Source organism: Pleurodeles waltl, chromosome 10 (assembly GCF_031143425.1).
Source record: "Pleurodeles waltl isolate 20211129_DDA chromosome 10, aPleWal1.hap1.20221129, whole genome shotgun sequence".
Lineage (NCBI taxonomy): Eukaryota > Metazoa > Chordata > Amphibia > Caudata > Salamandridae > Pleurodeles > Pleurodeles waltl.
Genome location: NC_090449.1, coordinates 1,017,434,581 through 1,017,455,860, shown reverse-complemented (window position 1 = coordinate 1,017,455,860; position 21,280 = coordinate 1,017,434,581). Strand labels below are relative to the sequence as shown.

General features: G+C 42.4%; 1 protein-coding gene across 3 annotated transcripts in view; it reads left to right on the top strand.

The window, feature by feature from the left end:
- ATP2C1 (ATPase secretory pathway Ca2+ transporting 1) overlaps positions 1-21,280 on the top strand; it is a 472,867-nt gene that overhangs the window by 279,917 nt on the left and 171,670 nt on the right. For all 3 annotated transcript variants that reach the window (XM_069211924.1, XM_069211925.1, XM_069211926.1), the window contains 2 exons: positions 3,205-3,329; positions 10,433-10,530. In XM_069211924.1, coding sequence (XP_069068025.1) covers positions 3,205-3,329; positions 10,433-10,530 — 223 coding nt within the window. The remainder of the gene's footprint in view (positions 1-3,204; positions 3,330-10,432; positions 10,531-21,280) is intronic.

Here is a 21,280-nt window from a genome sequence, read left to right as displayed (position 1 = left end):
TGGTAGTCGTCTTGCTACTTTGTTGCGATTTTGCAGGCGTCCTGGAGCAGTCAGCGGTCGATCCTTGGTAGAAGGTGAAGAGGGAGATGCAGAGGAACTCTGGTGAGCTCTTGCATTCGTTATCTGAAGAATTCCCCAAAGCAGAGATCCTAAATAGCCAGAAAAGGAGCTTTGGCTGCCAGGTTAGGAGGATTGGCTACCAAGAGAGGTAAGAGCCTATCAGAAGGAGCCTCTGACGTTACCTGCTGGCAGTGGCCACTCAGAGCAGTCCAGTGTGCCCCCAACACCTCTGTTTCCAAGATGGCAGAGGTCTGGGACACACTGGAGGAGCTCTGGGCACCTCCCCTGGGAGGTACTGGTCAGGGAAGTGGTCACTCCCCTTTCCTTTGTCCAATTTCGCGCCAGAGCAGGGCTGGGGGATCCCTGAACTGGTGTAGACTGGCTTATGTAGAGATGGGCACCATCTGTGCCCATCAAAGCATTTCCAGAGGCTGGGGGAGGCTACTCCTCCCCAGCCCTTCACACCTATTTCCAAAGGCAGAGGGTGTAACACCCTCTCTCAGAGGAAATCCTTTGTTCTGCCTTCCTGGGCCAGGGCTGCCTGGACCCCAGGAGGGCAGAAACCTGTCTGAGGGGTTGGCAGCAGCAGCAGCAGCTGCAGTGGAAACCCCAGAAAGGCAGTTTGGCAGTACCCGGGTTCTGTGCTAGAGACCCGGGGGATCATGGAATTGTCCTCCCAATACCAGAATGGTATTGGGGAGACAATTCCATGATCTTAGACATGTTACAGGGCCATGTTCGGAGTTACCATTGTGACATTATACATAGGTAGTGACCTATGAATAGTGCACGTGTGTAATGGTGTCCCCGCACTCACAAAGTCCAGGGAATTTGCCCTGAACGATGTGGGGGGCACCTTGGCTAGTGCCAGGGTGCCCACACACTAAGTAACTTTGCACCCAACCTTCACCAGGTGAAGGTTAGACATATAGGTGACTTATAAGTTACTTATGTGCAGTGGTAAATGGTTGTGAAATAACGTGGACGTTATTTCACGCAGGCTGCAGTGGCAGGCCTGTGAAAGAATTGTCTGAGCTCCCTATGGGTGGCAAAATAAATGCTGCAGCCCATAGGGATCTCCTGGGACCCCAATACCCTGGGTACCTCAGTACCATATACAAGGGAATTATATAGATGTAGCAGTATGCCAATGTGAATTGGTAAATTTTGTCACTAGCCTTTTAGTGACAAATTTGGAAAGCAGAGGGAGCATAACCACTGAGGTTCTGGTTAGCAGAACCTCAGTGAGACAGTAAGTCACCACACAGGGAACACATACAGGGCACATACTTATGAGCACTGGGGCCCTGCCTGGCAGGGTCCCAGTGACACACAGACTAAAACAACATATATACAGTGAAATATGGGGGTAACATGCCAGGCAAGATGGTACTTTCCTACACTATCTACAGTCAAAACCTAAAAATCTTTTTTGGATTTAATGTAATCCTGCATATCATTATTACCTTTTTGTTTATTATGTATGAGTCCCGGTCAGCAGGAGCTCTAGCTATGATGGAAGCTGCCAACAGGGTCCCGGGATGACATTTACATTGTTACTGCCACTTTACATCTAAAATAGGCTCTGCTGTGGTGGAGGTTCCCATCAAACTGTTAATGAGCCTTCCATTCCAACCCACACAAGCCATACTATCATGACAGCAGATGCCTTGATGGAAGGTTGAGGAGCACACATACAGGACCTCTCCACAAAAGGTCTATGGTCAGAAGAGCAGAAATCTCTCAGTGATAATATATTGAAGCTCCATTTTTGTGTTCGATTACAAGCCTTCCTAACCAGACTACCCAAACTGGATAAGAACCGACGACACCATCCATCAAGCTATCAAACCCCATCTAAGGATTTGCTGCTGTGGAACACTTACCTGTGGTACAGAATTCAAAGACAGATGCTCTCATTCACTCTTATTTGTTCCTTGTTGGATTGTCCTAAATGGGAACTTCAGCAGTATCAACTCCAGCAAATCTTCAGTGGGGAGGGACAACTAATCACTGACCTGTTTGCAACATAACAAAGGTACTGGTAACAGGGATTGATGAGTATGCCAAAATTGGTTGATGAGATGTGCCGACTCCTTTCCAATGTTTTCACTCATCCCTTGTGTGTGAGGAAGGCCAGAGCCAGCTGCTGATAGCTTCAGCATGGTTTCCAAGATCTGGCATACCAAACTACTCAAACTGTCTACATGTCCTCAGTACAAACAATACAATCCAGCCTCCATTCTGAGTTCAATAATCAGATGCTGCATGACAATCTCCAATTACTGAGCCTCACAGCATGGTTCCTGATCATCTAGAATCAGGTCAATTGCACATCCTACAAGACTGTAGCACAGTTCTGGAAAAAACGCATGCGCTTTCCACCAACAAAACCTACAGTACACATGGAAGCACTTTTGTGTATGATGCACTGGGAAATGACTATATCCTCTTTTAACACAGTAGCATCAAATTCTTATGTATCTTCTGAGTTTAGCTAAACAAGGGTTGAATTCCACCTTCCTCAGGGTGTGTCTGGCTGCGTTAAACAAATTCAGAGGAACCTTGGATTCTTCATTGTTGTTTTCAAGAAGGTTTGTTGAAAGGACTATTCTTATATTTTCCACATGTTAGTTTTACCTCAGAACCATGGAAGCTAAACGAGGTGCTCAGCCAAATGATGTTGACCCTTTTGAACCGATCTATAGATCAATACGAAATTATCCCTCCTAGTAAACAACACTCCTTTTAGCCCTGACAGCCTGAAGGGCAGAGGAACTGCAGGAGTTCACAGTTGTAGAACTGAACCTTAATTTTGCCAAGAACAGAGTGTCACTGCAAAGTAATCCCAGATTCACGGCAAAAGTAACCTGAATTTAAATGTCACAGCAGACTCTTCAGTTAATCAAGCAGATTCTCTTTCACTAAAGATGAGCCTAGTCCACCCCTCATTTCAAGATCTGTTTGTCTGCTCGCTGTTTGGATTCAAGCCTGTGAATCTATGAAAGATCGATTGCATGAGAACTGGACTTGCTGGACTAACTAGTTTCTTTCAAAAACATTTCTCACAAGTATTGTGTAACTATGTTAATGAAATATTTAGACATGGCTGTTTCGTAACAAATTTCATGATTCTTTTTTCAGTTTGGCTGTGGCTGCTATTCCTGAAGGTCTTCCGATCGTAGTAACAGTGACACTAGCACTTGGTGTTATGAGGATGGTTAAGAAGAAAGCTATTGTGAAAAAACTACCCATTGTGGAAACTCTAGGTATGGCTATTTGTAATCATATGGTCTCGAGTTGAACTCAGATATTGGTAAAAATAAAACTATCAAACTGTGCTAATGGTGTAATTAACAAACAACATTTTACTTTCTCAAACAGGCTGAGGAAGGTGCTTTTGATTATTGGAAACGTGATAAAGGTCACTTTCGGCGCAAGTTGTCGATGCTGAAAGGGCAATTTAGGGAAAGCATAACCTCATAATGAGATTAGAAAGCAGCCTGTCCCTGTTAGTTGGGTCTAAACTGAAGTGGCATAGTGTGCAGAATAACAATGGATTGGGATGCGACCCGAGTGATTACCAGTAGCTGAGATTAATTCAGGCATTCTATCCATCACTGTTTTGTATGCTTATTGTGCCTGTTAATCTGGTAAGTGTGGTGGGGATGGATCACAAAATAGGGTGGTCCTTTCATGGCACTGTTAAACTGCCAAGTTCCAGGTTTTGGCTCTGCTTGATATATGAATCTACTTCTTTGGATAACCAGCAGAACAAGCTTTTCTCTTATTGCCTTTGTGATGCCAGGGTAGTTGTATGTATCTCTCTTTGTGGATAAAGGGTACCACATCCAAACTCATGATTCAGCTATCCTAAATGTGTCTTTTTTTACAGGCTCTTTCTGTGTTTTTTTATGTCTTCGTTCATTCTGAGCTGCTCACATGTTCGTTATTTGTAATCCACGCATCATATGGGACTAGAATCCAGCCTTTATAATTACACCTTCAAGAATAAGACAAGTAATGCTCTGTTCGGCTTCAGGCTGAAAATGGCACAAGTTGCGCACTTTTCTTAGAGACAAACATGTATTCTGTAGTCGAAAGTAGGTAACCTTTTGGAGTTCAAATAGACTACTAGTCTTTAATTAGGCATGTCTTACTCTAGGTATATTAGATAAGGACTGGTAAATACCCATAGACATGTGGAGCTTGTAGTGATTGCCTTAGTATTGTGCATTTCACTCCAGGTGACTGCTCAAATCCACCCAGATTAGATTATATCCATGTTGTCGATTTATGTTGCTGTTGTTGTCTGCCGGTTGACAGAAATGGAGTAATTGCTGTGTGCTTAGGCTTGCTGTCTTGCTTCCCAGAATCTATAGTAACTCAGATGAAAGATAGAGAGCACTTCCTTAGTTTTTGACACTATCACTCTATCTCTTAACTCCCTATTTTGATGCTGATTTTCTCTCACCTTGCACCATTTTTGTACAGGACGCCTACTGTTCGGCTGTTAGGCTTTGAGAGTGGAGAAGTCAATCTGGTGTGAGATGTCTGTTGTGCTCCCCCACTGTCTCAAATAGAGGACCCACTTTGGTAGCTTGGCATGAACAGTTAGGCAGGCCTCATGGAGAATGTGCGTGGTGTAATGTAGAACAAGTCAACTTAACAATGTTACAACCTAACAAGATATGTCAATGTAGCAAGTTAAGAAAAATTGAACATTGCTGTAAAACTATAGAATCATATATAGGTAACAGGAATTACAGAGATGTTTTTCACCGAGGGGTTTTGAGTGACCTCAAATAGACAAGGAGATCAAAGGTGCTTTCAACTGCTATGCAGGGGCAGAGGGATAATGGGGATGCTATTCATAACATGGCCTCTCTCCCTCTCCCGAATAATTTTTTTTAAAAAAACACAAATAAAAGGTTTCCTGTTACCTACCCTCACCACTCTGTGCCTTTCCTTCCGTCTATTTTAGAAGTTGAGCTCCCTGCTTTCCAGCGCTGCTCTGACAGGTTCTCAGAGAATTCCATTCTGACATAGCAACAGTATGTAACAGGTGTTGTTAGCAACAGTCCTGGGTCATGGTAGTGAATGACTGGATTTAGAATCCAGTCATTCACACTAGTGGATCTCTATGAGAGCCATGCATATTATGAAGAACAAAGAATACGATGACAGTGGAGTAAAATAGTAGTTGGAGGACTATTTCTTACCCTGTGCAGCTCCGAAAGGTCTAAAATGAAATTATGTGTTGGTGTAACAGTGCCCTACTCTTTCCTGTTTTGGGCGAATGGATGTTATATCACAGACATGGTCAGTTATTATCTGAAATTCCCACTGGGAGCAACTGTGCACCAAGGATATTTACTAGATAGAATGTTCAGAGGCCTGTTACAGTTCCCTAGACTTATAAACCTTTTACTTTTCTTTCATTATTTTGCTTTATCATCACTAACCTCCACAAATTTTGGGATTGGAGTTTGTTTCCCCTCTGTAGCAGGTACATGTGCTTCAATCTTAGTGCTTTTAATGACATTCATGTGAATCCAATAATATCTATTCACATATGGGAAGACTCAGTATCTCTGAAGTGGTGCTCGGCACTCTTCCTATATGGTTTTATGGAATGGACTTTAATGCAGGTTCGCTTTACTTTCCTCTTGGACATGTTTAAGGTGTAAAGCTGTTCCCCATTGTGTTTTTTTACTGTGAAGTGATTCAGGTCAATGTAAATTATGCATATGTTTTTTTCATTCTGGACCAGCTGCAGTCCAACTGGAGGCAACTCAAAGGTTTGTTTCCCGTATAACTCTGTAGTTTACTATATGGTGCCATGAGGGTCTTGGAGTACCCCACTATTTTAAGGTACCTTTTAGGACAAGTAGCAGGAAGGCCCTCTCTGAAGAACCTAATTTCAGTATAGGTTCTTCTAAGGTGCTCTACCGCCACAAGGTCACCTGGTCCCTCACAGGGCGAACCATGTTGCACCATTCCTTCTGAGACCTTTACCCTTATGTGCTTGAAAAAATGTGTACACTTTCCTTCACTTTCTGGGTGCACATTGTACCAGTAAAGGGCTCCTCCTATTTGCAGTTAAACTATACTCCAGCTGGAAATTTCATGGATGCTGGGACTGTAAGATCTCAGTATTCACCATTGTGTGAGAGCTTTAAAAGCCAGCAATGCTAGACGAGTTCCAGATCAAACTGAGAATTACATTGGCCCCAATGCTTTCACTGCAAAGGTTTATGGCTGCAGATTTTGAACTGCTCATTTGCGGTCTATTTAAGACTCTGGAGAACTCTATTCAATTTTTCCTTATTTGTATGTGAGTAGTATGACTGGCAAAGCTTTTTTCTGATTTGGAAGAGCAAATAGAAGCAAAAAATACAATTCACTTTGATATTGGCATTTGCAACCACTGTTAAAGAGCTGTTAGCTTGACACAGGGGATCAAGTCCTTCTTTTGCCCTTTCTAAATTTAGGTTGCCTTAACCTCAGACAACTAAATGCCATCTCATTACAAGGTATGCGCCTCGAGGCCTGTTCTTACAGGATGCTCAATGGGTATTTGAGTGTTGACCAAGACCACCATGTAAAGATGGTAACTTCCTGGGATTTCTAGGACAAGTGAGCAGATTGCACCACTACTCTGTGTTTTAAGGTTCTTTGGGGGGCTTGGCTCCTCTCAATCCATGCATCAAGAGTTTAAACTGGATTTCCCAGTCCCATATTGCCTATAAAGCAGTCTCTTGATTCTTGGTATTCTCAACCATTCTGGTCCCTTTTCGCCCCAGGTCCAAGTACTACACAGTTACTTCCAAGTTTTCCTGTTGCATGGCTTTCACATACATTCTCCCACTCTTTCCTCACTTTTGCCTTATAATATCGGTTCCATAGCTTAGACGAGTCCTGTTCTTGTTTAGCTGACTCTCTTCCATGAGCTCCACTACCTCACCCACTCATGGGCTCAGCGCCTCTCCTTAGACTCTTACAAGAAGGAGGACGATGCAGAAAAAGAGACCATTTCAAAAGCTAGATGTTTCCATTTAATTCCTATCTTATGGTGGTGTGTATTTAATTGAAAGAGACCCCACCCTAATTTCTCTCTAGGACAATAGAAAGATCAAGAGTACCCCATGGAGCTGCAAATCCTAACCTTGCCAATGAAATTAGCAACAAGCATCATTTTTTTCTAGTTTTCTGTGCAATTATTTACAGTAAACAGAGTAATATCAGAGAAAGCAATTGTCCATCTTAATCGCTTCCAAACCAGTACCTCACTGTGGCAGCTGAGGTGAACCCTGGAAAAAATCTCACACATTGTACTGCTGTTCGCCTTCAAAAAGAGGGTGTTTAGTAGATGTTCTGAAGAATATATATACCAAATTTCACAACTTATGCTACTTAAGTCTAATGTGGATTCCATCCTAGCAGGTTATAACAGCATGTGCAACTTCTGCTACTTAAGTCTAATGTGGATTCTGTCCTGGAAGGTTGTACCATCATGTCAAAAGTCTTAGCAGATTTCACACAGCCCCCCTGTTACGCTGCCAAAGTATGTGTAAATTGTATGCAGCCATTAACATGGATACGTTGACAGTCCTTCTGCTGTTAAGCTCCACCTTTGGCCAGAGTAGTAAACATTGGTGTGGTGTTACTGCTCCACACTGTCCTAAGGCCTAAGATAAAGGTCATAACCTCATATTTGAGGTTCACACTAAAGAATGCAATGAATACACCAAGCCTATCCTCTATTTTTTTTTTTTTGTTTTAACAAATAAACTTATTTGCTTTTAAACATCAGTTTGTCATCATTTTCTAAAAAACATACGTATTTTGTCATTAGATATTAGCTTTTCATTTTGAAAATCATACTCATTTTGTTTGTAATGATCATTTCTTTGTTCTTAATGAATAGATGTAAGCTAATTATTATCATCATAACTGCAGTTAATCCAGTCGTATTCATAATTACCCTCACAATGCCTGTCAATGCCATGATGTTCTTGCGGTGTCTTCTCCAAGAGGCCAGTTATTGCATTATAGTATCCTGTGCACTTCAAACTGATATCAGCACCACAATGTGTCCCCAGTACTTCTCATATGTCAGTAAATGCAGTGATGTGTCCAAATACCCCACATATGCCAGTCAGTGCCATGAGGCTCCCCACTTTATCCATCATATGCCATTAAATTTAAATGGCCTAATATTTCCTAGGCACACAGCTGAATGGGATTCAGTACCATATTTTCCAATATCACAGTTACTTATTGTCATCAGGTGTTCAGTTGTCTTCCATCATATGCCGGTAAATAAGAAAGTGTGCCCAGGTAGCACCCATGACTTGATAGTTACATGGGTCCCCTTATTTTGAAGTCAGTGGCATGGAGTACTTTTAAGCACCCTTCCTACATTAACTAATCAGTACTATGGGGTGCTTCAAACACCCCTGCACCTTCATACCTGGATTCCAGTCAAATGTGCCCTAACCATTTCAGTGCCTTACTTTGCATATTGTATCGCCCTGTATTCCATTCAGTTCCATAGTATGTCCTAGGCAACGCCACAATTGAAAATCAATGCCTTTATATAAACTAGGCATATCCGCTTACCAGTGACTTGTATGATGTTTCCCAGGCGCAGCCATGTGCCAGTCAGTGCCATGAGGTGCCCTTGGCATTCCCCATAGGCCAATCATTGATATTATAGGGCTGAGACATCCCTGTATGTCGAGTATGCTATGATTTGCCCTATGCATCCCACCCCAAATGCTTTGATGTTGTTCCGTAGGGAACCCGTCAATATCACCCATACATAGTCACTCAAGACACACAGTAATATAAGCAGGCACACACATTGAAAGACAATCACCTGTATGTATTTTCTGGTGACATCCACTCCTATGCTGGTGCTTAAGTGGTCAGGAGGTGAAAAGACAGTGTGTCCCATGGCCCAAGACCTACAGGAATACAGCTTTGCACGAGGTCTGTCTGGTGGCTTCATGTGAGACTGAGAGCATGCTGTGCAGGTGAATGATAGCTTTTGCTCGAGTTCTTCTTATGCATCTTCGGCCTCCCTTCATTGTATGGCTGCTGGTGTCTGACTCAACCTTCAGACAAGTTTGGGACCTGGGACAGCTCTGCTTCTGCTCATGGTGTGGTCATTAAGCGTTCTCTCTTTAGGTAAAACTCCTGCACCTTTCTTACGTTTTCAAGGTGCATGTGGGTAGTGGGCCATATTTCAGTTCAGTCTATATCATCACTGTGCGATGTGCATGTAAGAGAGACATACAAAGACAGATATTGCCTCCTCACTCTTCTAACCATCAGCTTTCTTACAGAGACTGTTCTTAATGTTGACAGTTGCAAGGCACTGCCCTACACACATTAATGGAAATGGTAGCAGAAGTCTTAAATTATGTTTACCTCTTACCCGTCCAACAATCCTAACATATCCAGAATCAACCCAGCCTTGAAGGAGACTCCCCAGTGTGTAGAATGATTTTCTTCTCCGTAGCTGCTTTCATTTTTATAACTCATGAGTCAGGATTGTGAATGCTGTTAGTGTTGGGTTTCGAATCCAGACTTACTTTTCCTTTCAACGCTCTTATTTCTCCTTCCTTTCTCCAATGCAGTTTTCCCTTAATGCCTGGTTGCAATACAGAAATTAGAACAACTGACAGCAGCAGAGGAATCGTTCACAAGGAATAAACATGGGCTTCTGTTTCTTAGTTTTTTTTGCCTGGTTAGAGGCTGGCAGATTCCACACATGTTCACTTTTAGAGCTTGCAGCCTCATTTAAGTAGTGTCTGAACATAAGTGTGCCGCTCAGAGATGAGGGTATATTACATGATTTTTTATTTCATATGGATGCAGATTGTCCCTGATATGTTGCTATTCTTCTTAAAGACGTCCACCACCTGTATTTTCCTAGTACATTTTGAGGGACATTATCTTTGGGGACATGAATGCTTATACATATTTTTTCAGAGGTGTTATACTTTGTGATAATGTGAATAATCCTCAAAATCTGTACTGCTGTCAATATGCTGAGCTAATATGGAATAGTCTCATGTATGGTAGACTTTCATACAGTTCAAAATGATAATCAAGGCAGTAGGAGTGATGTCACCTGCCAACATTAAATCTAGTTTCATTGAACAGTTGCCTGCTGTCCTAATAATCTTTTTATCAAATGTCTGCCCAACCATCAGGTAACATCATTTAGTACAACCTGTGTGAGAATGATCCTCATGGGTTATTGTTTTTTTGTTTGCCGTTGATCCTTCTACACCTAATTATGTTTACGCACACAGTTAGTAAATGTCTTGTTCCTTACATCATGTGTTTATTTTCAAAGGTTGCTGCAATGTGATCTGTTCTGATAAAACTGGAACTCTAACAAAGAATGAAATGACAGTTACGCGCATCTTTACTTCCGATGGACTGCATGCAGAGGTAATATTGATTGCATTTCAGCATTTATCTATTTTTAAGTGAAATAGATATTCTGGATATTCAGTGTCTTTCAGGTGGTCTAGTCTTAATCTCTTGTATGCTGATCATTTTACAAATATTGTATTTTATTGCAACATTTATTTAGTGCTTACTGCCTTATGTTGTGCACAGATGGGCTTGCTGACATGGGTAGCATGCCACACTGTGTGGTGTAGAGTGTGTGCATGGAAAGATGTTGTCTTTGTTTTGATCTTATATGGGAAGCGTTTCCATGTTGCGCGTAATGACCACAGAAGTGCAATTATTGTGATTTGGGGCGCTGTGCTTAGCAGTCTGATGGATGAAGACTTTCGAGAGACAGGTGCATAGTTTATGATTTTCAGTTAGCTGTCAACTTTGAGCAGCTCTGCAGGTCCCTCATGGAATTTATTTTCATAGTCCACTGAGCTTGTTACTACACTGGGTTGTCCATTCTGAGATATCTTGTTTAAAGTTTATGGTCAGGGGAGGCACAGGCTTTAGGGAAACATGGATTAGAGAGTTGCTGGGATTTTTTTTTTTTTTTTACTATCATCCCATATCTGCATGTCAGAATCGGTCATTGGAATGTAACTAGTTGGTACCTGCAGTGGCGGACTAAATTAAATCCCTCATTGGCCAGTGGATGATCTCTTCAGTTGTTTCATGCCTGTTCATTTGGTGATGGGTAGTTTAATGCAGTGCACTGGTACAGTACTTGGTAATGGACATTACTCATACCAGTTTTTGTCTTATGTGAGTGTGATTGTCAAGCAGAAAAAGGACATTGTAGTCTGTTTGAGATACATTTGACAATCCAACCACTGAGTGTTATGGATTTAGTATTAGGGTGATGCAGGAGTGTTATATGTTGTACTGTTGCTGAATTTATATAGTACTTACTACCGTTGAAGAGGTGTGGCAGCACTTTACACAGAACAGCATGCTGCTCTAGGAACCCAGAGTTGGTAGCTTTTTCGTTTGTTTGGTTATTGGGATTAGTTTTAAAGAAGCCATGCCATGCATTTATCTAGTTTCTATATGGTGGAATAAATTAAAAGTTATGTCTGATTCTTAGTGGGAGAAATTCAAGCATTGATTTGCAGAATTAACAGATGAGCTACACAAGATTAGGTATTGCTAGGTTGCAGAGGTATGATCTTTTTTTTTAAAGCAACCATGCATGTGACTTAAGATAGGCTGCACCCAGAGAGTGGAGGCAGAAGAGAATGGTAAAAATGGTGAGAACCATTCAAAAGAAAAAGGCGAGTCAAGAATTGGGAATTTTAGGTCAAACTAAGTTTCTCCAGTATTGGATCTTTCATAGATTCACATGCTTGAATCATCCCCGTCGTCGAGGTGGGAGCCTCACGGTAAACTTAAATATATAAAAAGCAGTAAGTCAGTAAAAGTAAAACCAGTAGGCCTCATAGGGTATTTTAGTCTATCCACTTTGTTTTGTGAAAAGACCCAAACTTGAGTATCAACCAATCAGGATTCAGCCCCTCCCAAACACTCCCAACAGAGGCTGAATTCCCTCAGATTTTCTACCGCACGTCGTGTGAAGGGAGTCTCCCTGAGCTCTGCTCAGTTTTTTTCCTATTTTCTGACTGAAGATTGTTTTTTCTCTCAGGAAACTAGTTACAACTTTACTATGTCTGAAAAGGCAAAGAAGGGTCTGTTCAGAGACTGTGACAACTGTGGAAAGAAGAGACTACATATTGATGACCCCCACAAGAAGTGTATTTACTGCCTTCATCCAGACCATAAGGTGAGAGACTGCAAAATCTGTCGCACCTTTAGTCAAAAAACCCTCAAAGACCGAGAGGGTAGACTTCTCTTATGGCTGCAAAAACAGAAAGCCTTAGAGCATCCTTCATCAGACAGCGAAGAGTCACCACAAACTTCTCGCCCTCAGAAAAGAACAGGTGAGAGAGATAGAGGTGCGGATGAACCACCAAGAAAAATGCACAAAAAGACAAAACAAGTCTTAACTGAAGAGGCAGTTAAACATGGACTAAAAAAGGTTCATTCAGAACCTACTACGCCGTTACACCGGAAAAGCACCTCAAAGAAACCATCCCTGTCTCTGTCACTACAAAAAGAGCCAGAAAAACTCTTTTCGGTGAAAAAACAACCGTCGACGACCGCCCCGTCGACGACAGTGTCGACGGTAACAGCGACCACGGTATCGCCGACGTTCACACCACCATCCTCACCGATGATTATGACGTCGTCGCCGTTGTCATCGACGACGATTATTACTGCAAAAATCTTCAAAAGAGCTTCGTCGGCAACCACAGCGTCGACAGCGGAGGCCTCCTGGGTTCACAAATCATCCAGGGCACTCCCATCTATGCAAGATACGTCGGCGAAGCGACCGTCGTCGGTAAAATACCCGTCGACGAAGGGACCGTCGACTAAGGACCCATTGACAAAGACGCAGTCATGGACGGAAGCGTCGACGACAGTACCGTCGACGACAGTACCGTCGACGACAGTACCGTCGACGAGGGAACTGTCGACGAGGGAACCGACGATCACCACAGCATTAACAGTTTACAAACCTTTGGACATTTCACCAGATCATTCCTCATACCATCTTGAGGACTCCACCAGATTCTTACCCCTTTCCCTTATTAATATAGGGGACAAGCCATCTGACATTTTGCCGATGCATACATCACCAAGTAAAGTGCTGCCATACCCACCGCAACATCTTTTAGACGATGATGATGATGAGGATCAAGGAATGTTTGGGGCAGCTAGTAGCCCGTCCCAACTAAATGTCAAATGTCAAGAGTTTGATGAAGAAGAGGATCAACATTACCAGCATAGTTATGCTTCAACATCTTATCCACAGGCAAACCAACCATCGCCACTAGCTATGCCTAGCACATTAGTGACAGATTTACAACATATGTTGAAGGACTACTATAAAAGGTTCCCACCGTCAACTCAGTCCACGCCACCTAGACCTCAAAGTTACCAGCAAGCTCAAACTACTAATGTTTCCGAAAAGCCACAGGCTAGTAGACCTGTAACTAGCCAAGCTCCGGAAGCTTACCTCTCGTCGGACGACGAAAGGGAAGAGGGCGAGCTAGCAGATTCAGCGGCTAGTGAATGGGACGATTATCTCGTTCCCACACCATCTCCACCTCCAGCAGCTCCAGTGGATTCTCCTCCAGAAGACATAGGAGGTTTCCATAATATCATAGAGAGAGCGGCGAAACGTTTTGGCCTGGCAATTGTTTCCCATGAAACTGAGTGTTTTTTGTATGACTTTAAAGAGCCATCAAAGAGATCTGTAAGAGCCATACCGATTGTGGATTTCTTATGGCAGGAGGGTTTGAAGGCAATGAAAAACCCGGCAACAGTGCCTTCACAAATGCCAAGGCTAGAGAAAAAATACAAGGCCCCAGATGATTCTCCGGCCTGTTTAGTCTCACAGCCGAAACCTGACTCTGTTATATCACAGGCGGCTCAACGACGATCCAAAAACCCCTCTATGCCTATTGCGTCTCCCCCAGACAAAGAGGGAAGGAGACTAGACAATATCGGTAAGAAATTCTCCTCGGTTGCTGCAGTAATGGTCAAGGCGGCCAATTCCCTCGCCATCCTGGGAAGGTACGATCGCCAGATGTGGGCAGACATGTCCGCTTTTGTAGATTCACTGCCAGAAGATCTCAAGGTGGAAGCTAAAAAGGTCTTGCAGGAGGGAGAAAGGGTCTCCGCAGAGATAATAGACAGTTCAATAGATATTTCCCTCACTGGCTTTCGACAATTAGCTGGAGCAGCAGTCCTGCGCAGACAAGGGTGGCTTAAAGCTACTTCATTCAGACCAGAAGTCCAGACTCGTGTTCTCGACATGCCCTTCGATGGAGAGAGTTTGTTTGGCAAACATGTCGACGACATGCTGCAGGCTATCAAGATGGATACCGATACAGCAAAATCCCTAGGTACCCTGCAGTATAAAAAACTACCTTTTCGTGGAGCAAGGGGTAGAGGTAATTACTCCTTTCGAGGTGGATACCAACAATACAGGTCACAATATCCATCTTCCTCCACAGGACCAGGACATCAGCACCATCAACAACAGCAGCATTATCGATTACCACCAGCCGCAGCTTACAAACATCCGGCTAGAGGAAGAGGAGCTGCCCGAGGAAGAGATACAGGCAGAAAGCAATGACCAGCGGATAATCTCAACACCTCCCCAATCAATATTGAAGGTCGGAGGTCGCATCAATTCTTATTTCCCCAAGTGAAAGGCTATAACATCGGACAGATGGGTGCTAGATGTAGTGACCAGAGGTCATACTCTGGAATTCATGCAAACACCACCGAGTGTCCCTCCATCGGGTACACCGCCTCTGAGGTTGAACCAACTTCTCAGGGAAGTAAGAATAATGCTAACAAAAGGAGCAATAGAACCAGTCCCTTTATCTCAAAAGAACAAAGGATTCTACTACCGGTTTTTCCTTCTAAAGAAACCCTCAGGAGACTGGCGCCCCATCCTGGACTTGAGAGCACTAAACAAGTTTCTAAAGAAACAATCGTTCAGGATGGTAACGTTGCAGGATGTCCTGCGTCTCTTAAACACGGGAGATTGGATGGCATCCCTAGACCTCCAGGATGCTTATTTTCATATCCCCATATATCGCAAACATCGCAAATTTTTAAGGTTCAGGGTAGGAAGTATGCACCTCCAATTCCGGGTTCTACCATTCGGTCTCAAATCAGCCCCCAGAATCTTCACAAAAATGTTAGCTCCAGTAGCAGCACATCTTCGCCAGTCAGGTATCCAGGTCTTCCCTTACCTGGACGACTGGCTTATAAAGGCACCCTCAAAATTCCAAGTAACAAATCATATTTCCTATTGCCTTCAATTGTTACACAGCCTGGGGTTTGTAGTCAACTACCAGAAATCTCAGATATACCCCAAACAAGAATTGAGTTTCTTGGGAGCAATTTTGGACACAGTACGCAGCAAAGCGTACCCATCACACGAGAGGAAACAAAAGTTAACCTCTTTGGCAGACAACCTATCCAGAAAAAAGTTTGTTTCAGTCCGCATCTACAAATCATTGCTCGGAATGATATCATCGTGCATTCCGCTAGTCCCAGATTGCAGGCTCCATATGCGACCCCTGCAAGAGCAATTGGACATACAATGGACACAGGTCCACGGCTCCTTCGAAGACAAGATTCGCATAACGCCTCTAATGAAGAACACTATGAGGTGGTGGGCGACTCCAACCAATTTCTCAAAAGGGCTGTCTTTTCTTCTTCAAACACCAAGTTACATAGTAACAACGGATGCCTCTCTCGAAGGATGGGGTGCACACTGCCAGGACCTGCAAATCAGCGGAATCTGGAATCAGCAAGAGAGCCAGCTCCACATCAATTATCTAGAACTCAAAGCAATACACTTAGCTCTAAAAGCTTTCTTGCCAAAGATACAATGTTCAAGCGTCTTAATCCGGACGGACAACATGACCAGCATGTTTTATCTAAACAAGCAAGGAGGCACAAGATCCCTACAACTCTCGCAGCTAGCCCAACAAATTTGGACATGGGCCATCAAACACAATATTTCACTAAAAGCGGAGCATGTGTAAGGACAAATCAATGTTCTAGCAGACACCCTGAGCAGGACAGTAATTCCTTATCACGAGTGGGAGCTAGACCAGAAAACTCTCAATGGCCTGTTTCTATTATGGGGCAAACCAAACTTAGACCTATTTGCCACTCTCGAGAACAAGAAATGCCAGTTCTACGCAAGTTGGCTTCCCCAAAAAAGATTCGTGGGGGAATGCGTTTTCGATTAGATGGTCAGGAGTTTATGCCTACGCTTTTCCTCCGATCCCGCTTATTCCGAGAGTCATCAGAAAAATGAAGACGGAGGGGTGTCGACTTCTACTCATAGCTCCCAGATGGCCCAGACAAATATGGTATACGGAGCTCCTCATGCTCTCCGAACGACCACATCTACCACTCAGACAGAGTCCGACTCTTTTAACGATGCACCAGGGACAAGTCACACACCCACATCCGTCGTCTCTTCATTTGTCGGCTTGGCTCCTGAACACAATGAATACTTAAATCTCAAAATTTCCCCAGAGTGTAGAGACATCTTAGCAAAAGCTAGAGCTGACACTACCAACAAAACCTATAGACTTAAATGGAAACGGTTTTGTGTTTGGTGTGCAGCGGAAAATATACATCCTTTATCTTCTACTCCGGAACAGATACTTCCATATCTCCTGCTCCTGGCAAAATCAGGACTTGCATATTCTTCCATACGGGTACATCTGGCAGCAATTTCCAGATACCGCAGATCACCAGACAGACTCTCTTTGTGTTCCACAAGAATTGTCAAACAATTTATGAAGGGCCTTTTTCGGGTCTTCCCGCCAATTAGGAAACCTCCGCCTCTATGGTCATTGAATGTTGTGTTGATGCAGCTCATGAAAGCTCCTTTTGAGCCGATCCACAAAGCTGACCTAAAATTCCTCGCATGGAAAACAGCGTTACTGTTAGCTCTTACTTCGACAAAAAGAGTCAGTGACATTCAGGCGTTCACTATCAAACAGCCGTTCCTCCAGTTTACAAACTCAGGTGTCATCCTGCGGACAAATCCTAAATTCATTCCGAAAGTTCCCTCAACATTTCATTTAAATGAACCAGTCATCTTAAAAACCTTTTTTCCAAATCCGCAAACAGTGGCGGAAAAAACATTACATTCTCTCGATATTAAAAGATGTTTAAAGTTTTATCTACAGAAAACTCAGGCCATCCGCCAGTCGGATCAATTATTTGTAGCATTCAGCGGAACAAAAAAGGGACACGCGGTGTCCAAACAGACTTTAGCAAGATGGATTGGCCTGGCGATTCAGTTCTGCCATTCAAAAGCAGGAAAGCCGCTCCACACCAGGGTGAGAGCCCACTCTACAAGATCGGTAGCCACTTCAGCTGCACTCTTTGCAGGTGTACCACTACATAGCATCTGTAGAGCAGCGACATGGTCCAGCCAACACACATTTACAAGACATTACTGTCTAGAGGAGACTAACCAGGTCGATACAGCAGTGGGACAAGCAGTGCTGAGGCATCTATTTCATTAAGGTGAGCCTCTTACACATCCCACCACCACACTCGAGGTATGGTCATTAATGGTTCATTTTCTTATACTGTGTTAACGTGTCGTATTCTCCATAATAATAGCACAAATTGTGTCAGGATTTCTTGCCACACACCTTTTATTGCTCTTATATTCGGATGTTTATGAATATAAATATAATTATATGTAAGTGCATATTTAAAACTGAACTAATGTGAATCACATCACGTATAGAATTACGATGGAATTACAGTCAATGTAATTCAGTAAGTAAGAAAACATTACTGCTCGTTACTCTGATTCAAGCATGTGAATCTATGAAAGATCCAATACTGGAGAAGAAAATTAGTTACTTACCTGTAACTGCAGTTCTCCAGTATTGGTATCTTTCATAGATTCACATGCGACCCACCCTCCTCCCCTCAGAGGCTCCCCTATTATACAGATATTAAACTTCACACTCCTACTAGAAAATCTGAGGGAATTCAGCCTCTGTTGGGAGTGTTTGGGAGGGGCTGAATCCTGATTGGTTGATACTCAAGTTTGGGTCTTTTCACAAAACAAAGTGGATAGACTGTAAAATACCCTATGAGGCCTACTAGGGCCTACTGGTTTTACTTTTACTGACTTACTGCTTTTTATATATTTAAGTTTACCGTGAGGCTCCCACCTCGACGACGGGGATGATTCAAGCATGTGAATCTATGAAAGATACCAATACTGGAGAACTGCAGTTACAGGTAAGTAACTAATTTTCTTTTTCATGCAGGGTTTTTAGAAAATTTGTAGAAACTTTAGACAACACGCAAACCTGTAGAAAGAACTAACATTATTTGCATGTGTTTCAGAATCGTTGTAGGCCATGAGGACACCAGTGCACATATCATGGGTAAAAGATGAGACCAATTAGAGGAAGCCTCATTCAGAGGAGACACTGCATACTTACATTTGAAGTTATAGGTATCACCTGCATAGATTTGAACTGCAACATTTCTCCCTCACTCTACATTATTTCTTACCTTTTTTCTTGTTTCATGAACCACTTACACACACTGCCCCCTATTTATTTTCCTGCTTAACACTGCCAATGCGCTTAATACCATAGTCATGCACAAAACTTGATAAAAACATGTAAAGGACACCACTGGTTTTAGGCCATCAGACTAAATGTATTCTCCAGAATTGTAGGACATTTCTGTTAATATTCAGTAGGTATTTTGATAGGCTGTATGTATCCAGGGTTGTACACCTGGACATATTCTGATAGTCTGTATTTTCTCATGGACGTAATTACATGGTTACAACACTATTATGGATTATACCCGCCGAATGTTATGCATGAATTGAATTACACTAATGAGGAGATTACAGTCCATTTGTAAATGCCTAGGTACATATAGGATATAGGACTTATTTATATGCCCTTTTAGAATAAATCTTTTGGTGCACTACTACTGGCAGTCTCTAGGTGCCTATGAGAAGTATTTTAACATTTGCTTTATCTGTTTTTCTCACCATAAGGAAAAGGTACTTACTGGGATAAATATCTGCAAGTCAAGAAAACTGGGCCTTATTATTTAATTTTTTCCACTTAAATATCCTTTGAGTAAGCGTAAGATGCAGATGTACACAAATTACACTGATCAGTAGGCCCTATATTTTATTTATTGTGGCACATTACTTTAGAACTAGACAACTGCAATCACTTTAGATCAGCTATGTTAGCAATTTAATCTGCAATTACAACCCACGATTAGAGTGGTCTAAAAATGTAGTGAACTCGGGGCTTCCACATTTGTAACAAATGATAGATACTGAGAGAGGAAGGATAATCAAGCAAGACATACATATATAGCATGTAAGCTCTTCAGTGCTTCAAAAGATGGTGGCACCTCATGATTTCTTGGCAAAACTAAGAACAAGCTGCAAGTGATAACACTGTGTGCAGTATTAAGCACAGTGTAAAGTGCAAGGCAAGCATACTTTTCAAAGAAGCATATTTTTAATCTTATGTAGTGAGACTATGCACACATAGACCACAAGTAGAATGTATTAGAAGCAGAAAGAATTTTAAATATAAGAAACAAATATTGTTGAGTCCCAGGACCCTGATGCACAATTCTAATACATTGATTATTTTAACCTAGTTTAAAATAACAAAACATTACACAATGCAAAATCAATCCGTAGTATGTTGGATCTTTCAAGCTCTTTTAAACATTGTTCACTGTTATCTAAATCTTTGTACATAGGGCATTTGCTCCATATGCGATTCTGCTCCTTTCATCCATTTATCTAGTAGCCAGTTGGTGACGCACTGTCTAGGCTACACCTCTTGAAGTAAGCAGTCTCTTGCATCTCTGTCCAGTGAAGGCTTCATTTAATTTAGATGCAGAAGAATGCATTCTGATTCTAGAAAAAGAACATCCTGTAGTACCCTCTTCAATCCCCTTGTGAGTTCAGTTGATGACTGTCTTGAAGTTTCCTACCTTGTCTTTCGCCTGAAATTTCATATTTGTTTTGCAGCCAAAGGTGATCAGGTAGTGGGAAGAAAAGTTGTACATCACGGAACACAAGAAGAGATTGTGTTCAAAGTAGCGGTCTTGCTCCAGGTCACAGGGCCATTTGTGCACCGAATCCAGGTTCCACAAACAGGCAGAGACACAGAATGGTTTAAGCAAGAAAATGCTTACTTTCTAAAAGTGCCATTTTCAAACTAACTATTCAAAAACCAACTTCACTAAAAGATGTATTTTTAAATTGTGAGTTCAGAGACCCGAAATTCCATATTTCTATCTGCTCTCAAGGGGAATCTTTACATTAAAGTTATTTAAAGGCAGCCCCCATGTTAACCTATGTGAGAGAAAGGCCTTGCAACAGTGAAGACTGAATTTAGCAGTATTTCACTGTTAGGACATGTACCACACATCATTACATGCCCCACCTTTAACATACACTGCACCCTGCCCATGGGGCTACTTAGGGCCTTCCTCAGGTGTGCCTTACATGTATAAAAAAGGAAGGTATAGGCCTGGAAAGTGGGTACACTTGCCAAGTCGCATTTGTAGTTTGAAACTGCACATACAGACACTGCAGTTGCAAGTCTGAGCCATGTTTACAGAGCTGCTAATGTGGGTGGCGCAACCCTAGCTATGTAAATATGAAGTTAAGAATAGTGAATCTATGTTTGCACTTACATTCTCGATATTTTGGTCCTCAATATTTTACACACAGTGACCCTCATTACGACTTTGGGGTATGAGTAGAGATGCGTCTGGTTGGCAGAGGCCAACCTGCCACACTCATAATTTGGCTATCTGCACCACTAGCCTGTTGGTGGTGGGACCGCCACATTTACCCTGACCGCCAGGGTCAAAATGACCACCTATATTCTGTCCACACAATATTTTTGGTTCCGATATTCTGTCAGTGATCCAATCCACACAAATGCTGTTTTAAGAGTACCCCACACAGCACGCCTTCCTCCCTTTTATTGCCCAGTGGTTTTCTCCTTATCTGTGACTGTTTTAAAGTAATTTGCAGTGCTGTGTATATATCTTGTGTGTTACATGTTCACATGCGCAGAATAAAACTACAGCTGCAGGTTTG